The sequence below is a fragment of the Phallusia mammillata genome, chromosome 1 (genome assembly GCF_965637545.1).
Source record: "Phallusia mammillata chromosome 1, kaPhaMamm4.hap1.1, whole genome shotgun sequence".
Classification (NCBI taxonomy): domain Eukaryota; kingdom Metazoa; phylum Chordata; class Ascidiacea; order Phlebobranchia; family Ascidiidae; genus Phallusia; species Phallusia mammillata.
In genome coordinates, this window is record NC_137252.1 from 21,523,831 (window position 1) to 21,534,316 (window position 10,486).

General features: G+C 34.3%; 1 protein-coding gene across 1 annotated transcript; it reads left to right on the forward strand.

The window, feature by feature from the left end:
• The first annotated feature begins 157 nt into the window (after positions 1-157).
• LOC145215145 (membrane-bound acylglycerophosphatidylinositol O-acyltransferase mboat7-like) lies at positions 158-7,445 on the forward strand. The gene is made up of 8 exons (XM_080083803.1): positions 158-1,239; positions 1,978-2,107; positions 2,266-2,422; positions 5,368-5,554; positions 5,634-5,789; positions 5,942-6,139; positions 6,650-6,811; positions 6,943-7,445. The coding sequence occupies exons 1-8, from the start codon at positions 1,025-1,027 to the stop codon at positions 7,145-7,147; spliced, it is 1,410 nt and encodes a 469-aa protein (XP_079939929.1). The 5' UTR covers positions 158-1,024; the 3' UTR covers positions 7,148-7,445.
• Positions 7,446-10,486: the final 3,041 nt, after the last annotated feature.

Sequence of the window (10,486 nt, forward strand, 5' to 3'; positions counted from 1 at the left end):
GGGTTTATAGAGATCAGTGGTTAAAGCCCACCAGTTTGTAAAAATCAGACAATTTATGTGTTTTTCCCATACCTGCTGTATTAATTTGGACACAAAATGGCGTCCATGCGGCTCTATCGCGTGACAATGGGTTGGACCAAAGTATACATAAAACACATAAAATAAAAAAACATAAAAGTGTTTTATATAGACTTTGGGTTGGACTACTTGTGTTTTATGTATACTTTGAACCGGAGCAGTAGTCTCCCATAGCAACGTCAACAAATCGCTGAGTCACACAACGCCATGTGAGGAAATTGCTGTTTCCTCCAACATTGCAAATTATGGCCAGACTAGATTTTCTGTATTTTTTAATGGCAATGAATATTTTTAATTGAGATTTACAAAGGCGTTGACGTTTTTTGGTAAACATTGGTTATGAAATTATTTTATTATGAAGGTAAAATTTATTGCTACCAGCCTACCAACAAAAACCAAACGACATATAAAAAGGTTAACTTTGTTTTTCAAGTGTTTAATTGCCATAATAGACAAATAAATAGAAATACCAAAAGACACCAGATATTCTGCAGGGTATGAATTGTTTCTTCTCATAATAGTACAAAAACTTTGCTCATACTGGTATAGTAAAACTTAGCCCTTAACCATCATGTATGTCCATCCCCGAACCAAAAAAGTCCATGTACATCTATAAAAATGTTCAAAACAGATTAAAAAATGTTTGTTGGTTGTTTATTTTGTTGTTAATCAGATAAGAAGTATGAATCCTGGGTTTGTTAGTATGTTGCTTGTGAACTGTTCTTGTTTGTATTTATATAAATATGTAAGTGTGAAAAACAATTTTTGTTTACCTTGGACTCAAAAAGGGTGAATAATAATTCATTCTTTCCCATTAGAGGCTTCCTCTTTGCTGACAACTAAAGCTATTTGTTTATGAGTTGCCACCATGTTTATGAAGCTCTGTTGCAAGACTGCATTAAAACTTGTCTTAAGCTTTTTTATATTTTGAAATTTACAGGCTAAAATGGCTTTGTCAACAATAGAAATTTCTTTTGCATTGTGCATTATATCTTCTGCTTCAATTGGTACCCTTTTTCGTTTGTTTAAAATAAAAAGCTACTCAAAATATGTGTATTCGTTGGTGGGTATTTTCCAAATCACTGCATTTTGTGGCTTTGACTCATTGCATTTTGTAATTATGGTCTTTGGTGCAACATGGATGGTAACTAGCTCTATGATGTAAGTAAATGACTTTATAAATTTACTTATTTTTTCTAAATGTACAATTTAACATTTAACACAGAGTCACTGCTAATCAGGACTTTGGTTGTTACCAGGTTTTTTTTAAGGTTTGGTTTGGGTGACCGCTAAGTAGTTTTAAGAGACCGCAAGTGTTCATTTAAATACCAAAAATAGCCATATTTGCAAAAAATAGCCATAAGTCCAAATTTTGGGAAACCGCTGGAGAAATTTGTCAAATTTCGGTAAAAAAAACACTGGTTGTTGCCATAACAATTTACCAAAATTTATGCTGCATATTTTGTCATTTTATCTAACAGTGGTTTTCTGTTTAATCTTACAGCACAACAAACAATTGTTTTGTGCTAAACTACAAGCTAAAATTTGGACTGAAGTTTATAGTTAAAAAATTTACAAAAATTAACATTTTGAGATCAGTTATTGCTTTTGGATACAAATTAGATTAAAACAAAATTCTGGCATTCCAACACATGCCAATAAGGACTTTGTCACCAAGCTCAAAACGTATAGAAAGTGTTTGCTGAATTTCTGGAACTCTCTCACAGTTGAGAATCAGCACAATAGAGCCACTTTATTGTTATTCACTCTTTCATGTTTCATAATCTTGTTATTTTTAAATCCAAATTCTTGCCTAAATCCAGAATGCAAGAGGTGTCTTGGCCATGTAAAGGCTTGGTAAAGTTAATTGTATGATTAATTCATGCTTTATTGTTGCAGAAAAAATCCAAAACTGATTTTTGGATTTTGTTTGGGATACCGTGTTTTCTTTTCTTCATCCAAGTATTTGGGATTTTACAGAGATGAACAAAATTTGGCAAATAGTCTCATGCTTGTTGCAACAATAAAGGTATTGCAGAAATCATTGCAATAATGGGCTACTTTGGCACAAAAAAATAGTTTTTTTTATATTAATTGTCATGCTCTGTACAACTACATGAATATTTCTGATTAAGCAAAAACTTATGTGTTTTACAAGCTCACTTAATCTGTTGGTTTAAATTCAAGATGATTTTGGTAGCCTATGAGGTTTTCGATTATCGTGACAGAGATGAAAAAAACAATCAACCAAAGAGCTATACCTTTGGTGTTCTACAACTGGAAAAAGAACCAACCCAGTTAGACATATTTTGTTACATGACTTGTTTTGTTGGGCTGTTTACAGGTTTGTTAACATTTTTATGGGTCCCCATCCCTAAAGGGACCATAATATTGTTTTTGTCCGTTTTTTCTTTATTTTTCTCTCTAATGCTGGTTTGTTAAACGCGTTTGGGCAAGAAAAAGTGCTTTAAATTTACACAGTTGTTAGCTATTGATCCAAATTTGATCCTTTTAAAGTTTTCCCTTGAATGACCCAGCGGTTCACCCACAGGCCCCCAAAACGTAATTTTTTTACAAGAGCTGTACTGACTGAAGTCCATGAGCTAGGAGTTTCATGCTTTGTTGTTTGCTGCAATGTAAAGTTTTCTAAAGAATTTTGTAATTTTGAATAGGATTCACCCCTTAAACGCCAAAATATTCATTTCTGTCTAATGTTGGTTTGTTGAACACGTTTGGTCAAGAAAGAGTGCTTTAAATTTATTCAAATTTCCAAAGATGTTAGCTATTGAGCCAGTTTGATCCCGAGTAACCCAGTGGTTCACCCGCATTGTAAAGAATTTTCAAACTTTTTTTGGATTCACCCATTTTTCATCCCTTAAACCCTGAAATAATTGGTTTTAGTTTTAGGCCAGAATTTCAAGCCCTGAAATTTTAAACAGTTGTTTGCAGTAGGTTACTCATTTAGTATTTAAAATTTTGCCTTAATCGGCCAAATGGTTACTTTTAAAGTTTATAATATGTGGTGCACTGTCAGTCAGAGTCAGACCAAGGGAGTAACTCACAGGTTTACAATTAAGGCGGGAGGGCTCAGCTTGATGTTCGGACAGAAGTTTTGATGGGACAGTTTTTTCGGTAATTAGAAATCAGCTGTTTTGCGCAGCAGTGCTATGTCGTTTTATTAGGTTATCACAAACATTTTCAGTTTTGGTGAAGGTTTCACACCTATGACATGATTTAAACTCGATAAACATGCTTCGGTTTAGTATGTGTCAGGCAAAACATTGTTGATCAACATAAAGATGAAAAAAAAAACTTGACTTTTTTAAAAGATAGATGGTCATTAAATCCTCGTTGTAAGCTTGGCCACCGCATGACCACGGTTCACTAAAGGTCAACTTGTAGACATTACAAACACAGTTAAGAATGATTTTTTGTCATTGTGTAAAGTCTATATTTTTGACAAATCAATTCAATAAATGTAAGTTCCGAAAAATCTATAGCGAAATATATATATCTTTAAAACCAATGGGTGAACGACTAAGTGAATTTTCGGAACTTACATCTATTGCTATAAGGATTTTTAGTCTTCACCCACCAAGCAACGGACTGGGTGATTCGAGCTTTAAGTTTCAATTACGAGTATCAATTCAATAATTATGATTTTACTCAAATTGTTTTTGTTTTTTTTCTTTGTTTTTCTTCCCAAAGTTTGTCCGACTCGTTTTTCCATCAAATGGTTGATGGATTTGGCTGAAATTTACACAGATGGTAGATATAGTTATGTAGATGTGCATCCCACTTTGTTTTTGTTGATAACCCCAGTATTTACCCCGCTCGCCCCCTAAAATGGGTATTTTTCTTCCCAAAGTTTGTCCGACTCGTTTTTCCATCAAATGTTTGATGGATTTGGATGAAATTTACACAGATGGTAGATATAGTTATGTAGATGTGCATCCCACTTTGTTTTTGTTGATAACCCCAGTATTTACCCCGCTAGCCCCCTAAAATGGATATTTTTCTTCCCAAAGTTTGTCCGACTCATTTTTTTATCAAATGTTTGATGGATGTGGCTGAAACTTTTTAAAAAACGTCCTAATTATATGAAATTTTGCAAAGTGTATTGAACATACTTAGTCCTCAAATGTTATGTTTTGCCCTGTAGCACCACAACTTAACCAACTAATTCCTAAAATAGGTGACCCTTTTCACAATGTTCGAATTGAATGAAAACCGGATAGCTTGTCGAATTTGCTATTTATTTATTTTTTTACCCCAATATGCCACTACTTACTCCTTCGTTATTTGAAAAGGAACGTTAAATAGGACATACTTCAAACAATATCTGGGGTGAATCTAAATTTATATAGCTCTACATAGTATTATTATTTATTATTTAAGCCCAGTGCTGATCACTGCGTTTTACCTTACAACACTAAACGTTCACATGGTTATCTCTTGAAATGCATTATCTACAACTTTGCATGTATGGGGACCCATGAGTTTCTGCTTGCAGAAACAACTAAGGTTATAAAAGACAGTAGATGGTATGGGACCCAATTTCAAATAAGCATAGGAAATATATCAATGTTTTAAAATAGGTTATAGTGTATATGCAAGGTCAATATGTGCTAAGCCACCCTTCTAGTTAATACTTATGTCATGTATAAATTAGGCAAAACGGTATTGTTGAACACTAAGAAATGGTACTCGTTTTGCGAAACAAAGTTAAGTGAAAAACAATTTGTTTTGTATACCTTTGTAGCAAATTGGTTTTTAATTTTTTAATGTCTGTAATATAACTGGTTAAGGCTTTGTAGGAAAATTTGTGTTTCAAACCTGACTGTGGACCACAATATCTAGGTCAAAGCAAGAGATTGAATTGAACGTATTTTTTTCAGTCTTTTTTACTGTATTTGTAATTATACGACAATAATGATGCAAAATGAATACCGACAATTTTTTTTTATTATTAGGTAATGCTTTCTATTAATTTGTCCTGAAGAATCTAAAAATAACAGCAACATTTGTTTTTCGGAAATCCGCACAAACCTGCATTTGGGGACCCATTCGTTTTTGTTTGCAAAAACAATCCTATGTGTAGATCAAATGAATAGTAAATTTGTAAAATAGGATATAGAATATATAAAATGTAAGTATATATATTAGAAAGCCATCTTTCTAGGTAAAACAATAAAAAATAATTTTAATAGGGAAAAAAATGGTGCAAATATGATTTTGTTCAATTAAATTTACAGCACACTTACTTTGTGGTTCAAATGTTTTTTTTAGGACCTATCTACAAATATCGCACATTTTATGACATGATCATGTCACCGTATCGCCCCATTTCACAAACTTTGTGGAAACACATTAGAAGTATTTTGGGAGCCACTGTTGTTTTCCTTATTGGACTTTTTCTGTTTGATATGAAATATTTTACAAGTGAAAATTTACTGACAGATACTCTTGTTGCAAGGTCAGTAAATATAAAAAATTACGAGGTTTGCATCTTCCTGATCAACCTGTGTTTAAAGTAAACCATAACATTTGTTTAGATTACTTCATGTATATCCTGTAGGATTTATATATCAAATGAGATATATTGTTGCTTGGTTATTGGGGGAAGGAATATGTATCCTAGTTGGATTGGGAATGTACCCAAACACAACTAATCCTCAACCAGGCAAAGGGCCAACTCAACATCCTCAAAAGTTAGTGGTATAGGTTATCCTTTTTTAAAGTAAAGGGCTGTTTAAAAATACAGAGCATGTATTAGCAAACAATGTTGACATATTTTTATGCATAATTTTAGTGAATATATATAACATATTTTTCAGCAATGGGGTATTTTGTGTTTTTAAAGTTTAAAGTTTGGTGAAAATCAAGAAAAACTAACCTTTGAACACAATTTCAAAACTGTGGAAAACATTCAACCATTGACTGGCATTGTGGAAATTTCGTTCTGGAAAACTTTGCACCATTGGAATTGTTGTGTACAGTGGTGGCTTTCTCAATTTATTTACCGTAGCAATGTACTTCCCAAATCCATGAGAGGAGCAAGGTATACCTCTTGTTTATTTTTGTCTAATGTGAGTCTGTACCTAAGTTTTGGTTGACCAAAGCAGTTTGGTCAGATATGGTGTTTTTTCATATGAAAGTAATGTCCAACTTTCAATATCATCAATCTGAAACAAAATAATTGAACTTATTATTGTATATATCTGGAAAACACCAGCTATGGTGTCTGCAAAATATTAGGTGTTTTGTTTAGCCTACATATTGTAGGGTTGTTTTGGAGGGTCATAAATAAATACCTGCAGCAACAACACAAGGTCCAGTTGAAAGCACCTATCTCAAGTGTTTTAGGTTTGGTCAGTATTTTTAGTCCCAAGGCTGAATATTTGATTTTTATCTAAACTTTTTGAGGTAATTTGTAGCATATAGAAAAGCCACCTTTGTGTTTCAGATATGTATTTGCTTGTGTTTTTTTTTTTGCCCAAAGTACATTCTGTGAAAATGATGTGTTTTACTCAAATGAAAAACTTAACTCCAAATTTGTTTTTTTGCACAGGGTATTTTTAACACTTTGCTTCAGTGCACTTTGGCATGGAATAAAACCTGGCTATTTTATGTGTCTGTTGCCACTTCCCTTTTTCGCTGCACTTGAAGAATCATGCTTTTATCTTCAGCGTAAATACATAAGACATGAAAAAACCAGAAGTGTTCTTTGCGGGTAAGTATTGTAAAGTATATAAGGCTTGTGCTGTTTATTGTTTTGCAGCTTTCTAATGGAGAAGAAAATATACTATAGAATTTTTTTCAGTTGGTTGAGTAACTTACATTTGTCTACTTTTTGGTTTGTAGACTTCATTGGTTGTTTGTGAAAATTTTCTGCTATGCAAGCTTTTTTGTTTCCTTTATGTTGCTGGATTATCGCCTCATTTGGAAGTTTCTTCAGGACACATACTTTGCATGTTACCTAATGCCAATTGCTATGTTATTTATTAATGCACTGCTTGTTATTTGTTCTTACCTATTTTCAAAAGGCCATAAAAGTGTGGCACCATAAAACAATTTGCATGTTTATGGTTTTTAACACATGCTTAAAATTATTAATTAAAAAAGTTGGTGAAAAAGACAGAACCAAACGTTTTTGTCCACTGTTGTGTATGCTCTAGGAAAATTTGCGTATTGTTTCTATGCCATTTTATATTTTATGCAATCAATTGTGTTTTGCACATGCCATACTGGCACAAGTCTGCAGACTAAAACTTATTGTAATTTGCTTCTAACTAAAAATTACCTTATCTGGTTCAAATTTGAATATGTCTCTTAAAGAAACAATGCACAAATTTTAAAACATGAAATATTTTTTCTGTGTGCATTTTTTCAAGACATAAAGGAAAACAGTGTTGGAAATGAATCCAGGGCATGCCTCGCTGGGTTTAATGTCCTAATCATGTTTGGTTTTACAGTGAGCCAGGGCTTATTTGATCGTTTCATGATGGAATCAAACATACTTTCTTTTTAAGGGTTTTCAAAAGCAGGAAAGTGAATTAAAAACAAAACCACAACAATTCGTTCTTGATAAAATGTGTGACATATTAGTTGTAAAATTAGTGCCACTTGTAGACAAAACAGTATAAAAATTATCTTCAGGCTAAGTTAAGTTGAATTTATTTCACTTTGAGGAAAAACATATGGACTTAAACAAAAATGCAACTTTTTGTCATTGGCCGTCACAATGCCCTTATTTCACCAAAGATAGCCAGTGTACTGGTTATTCACATATAATAGCAAACATTGACTAAAACGGTGGCTTTCCGATATATTTCCATTTAATATATTCCATGTCCTATTTACCGACTATCAAATTTGCATGCATAGCTAACATATGTGTAAATTTGAACCGAACGCGTATAACAAACCAGCGGAAACGAATATTAAAAGTTACAAAATTCTTTAGACAGCGATGCATTGCACTAACCAACAAAGCATATAACTCCTAGATGATGTAGTTTAGTAAGTACAGCCTTTTCAAACCAAGTACGTTTTGGGGCAAGTAGGTGAACCGCTGGGTCGCTCGGGATCAAACTTGCCGGCGCTAGTTTCCACTTTCGTATGTCTTCATTAAAAAGGACCTCCACCAATTTGCGGGGGCTCGTGTGCGCGGTTCCCGCAATGAATAACTGGACCCGGGACTGACTATTAGTTTGGAAATGTTCTCCTGCGTCAGCTGGGGTTCTTGGGCTATGTCATTCTTTACTCCAGTGGTTCTTAACCGGTGTTCGATCGAACCCCAGGGGTTCGGCAACGCCTAATCAGGGGTTCGACAAAGGTCTTTTTGAAGAACAAGACAAATACTTGTATTCGTCGAACTTTAGAGTCTATATTCGCTAAAAATGGCAATTTGTGTTTGTCAACTATCAAAACACTGGAAGGTTACACTAAGGCAGGGGTACACAACCTGCGGCCAGACGGCCGCAGAGTCGATTTTGTGCGGCGGTGAACATGTTTATTAAAATATATCGGCATATGTACTGGCGGCCGTGACGTAAATAAAACTCTTTTGCTAAATATTTTGATTTTTAAACTGCTCTAAACAGTTTTTGTGATGCTAAAAAGAGTCTTACCAGCCTAATAACCAAATGCGTCAGACTTTTTGTACGCCTATTGTGTGCAAACAATGCGAACAAAGCAGGTACCACAAGCATCACAATGTAGATTACGACATCATAAACACTTAGGACTGATCTCTACGCTGTGCAGTTCAATCTATGCAGAAATTAATCTGGGTTTGTTGGACGCCATTAGATGGCAAATATAATATAAACCAATTAAGTATTTTAAAACAAAAAAAAGAAGGTAAATGGCGGTCGTTTGTGAAATAAGAATCTGCGATGCGGCCGTCCTAGCAAAAAGGTTGTGCACCCCTGCACTAAGGTTTTAATTTCTTTTTTTGACGTAACAAAGAGCATTGTGTGCGTTGTTAGGAAGCAGAAAAACAAAAAAAATTGTTGGCAGCAAAAACATATCTTTTTCATGTTTATGTACAGATGCTAAAAGTACAATGCTTCATTTTGGTAAAAACTAAAAATTGCTGGAATTAAAGCAATCCTGAAACAAGTTGCTTGTATTATTATTATGTCAGAATTTAACAAAATGTCAAACAGTAACTGTTGCCACTACGTTTAAGAAAAACTAATTATGACTCACCTAACAAAATGGGTTAAAAACCTAGGATGTAACTTAGGGGTTCGACCAAATGCTGAAGAATATCGTAGGGGTTCGGCCGTTATAAAAAGGTTAAGAACCACTGCTTTACTCGGAAGCTTATTGTTTCTTCTGCTTCTCGTGGTTCGTATCGGTCGTGTGCAGCAGCGAGTAAAAAAAATAAGTTCATTATTACGATTCTGAACGCTTGCTGAATCGGGCCGACATGATCCACAAAAGATCTATTTCAGTGGTTCTTAGCCTTTCCTTTTTTTTCGATCGAACACCGGTTAAGAACCACTGATCTATTTAGTTCTTGTCTTTTATTCTGGTTACGCAACACACATCAAATCTCATTATCTCAAGGAAAGGATACGATGGAAAAAGAGAAAGATCAACGATAAAACATTGGCTTTTAAACTGCTACTCGTTTTTCTTGCGATTAATGCAAAATAGTACCTTTTTTTACTCACATCAGTTATTAGTTTGTTTTAAGTTAAACGCTTGGTAAGATATGCCGTAGGCTACTGCAATGGATTGCACAACTATTTCGAAACACCCGGTTTACGCAACAGCCTATCTCATGGTCAGGCTGTTGGAACATAACTGGAAACCGGGAACATGTAACAGTGTGGGAACAACGACACTGATTACGTACTTCTAATAGTTACTGAATTATGATAAAGCATGGAACAGTAAAGTTACACCACTCAAAACCATATGTCACAAAAGCAACATATAATTTCCATGGAACGAAAAGTCATGCTTGCACAGTTAAAATTTTCCATTACTTAATGCTTCAGCCAAACCAAAATGCCAAAATGATGGTTTAAAAGCATGTGACTGCTACAAACTTCAAGAGGATCAAGAACCCTGACCAGACGAGCGTTACAAACCAGCATCAGACGAAAAAAATACGGACAAAAACAATATGTGTCCCCTTCAGGAAACCCCATGATAATAAAAAACTGGCAAACATACCATTCGAATTCATACATATAAGTTAACAGACATAGACAGTAACCACCGGTCGTGCGGCGGGCCAAGCTGAAATGACCGTTTATTGACCACCAACGAGGTTTTTTGGAGACATTAGTTAATCGTTAAACTATTAAGTTCACCAACAACGTTTTGCCCGACTTACACGAAACCTAATTATCATTAAACAGGTTTATAGGCTAGGCCAGTGGTTCTC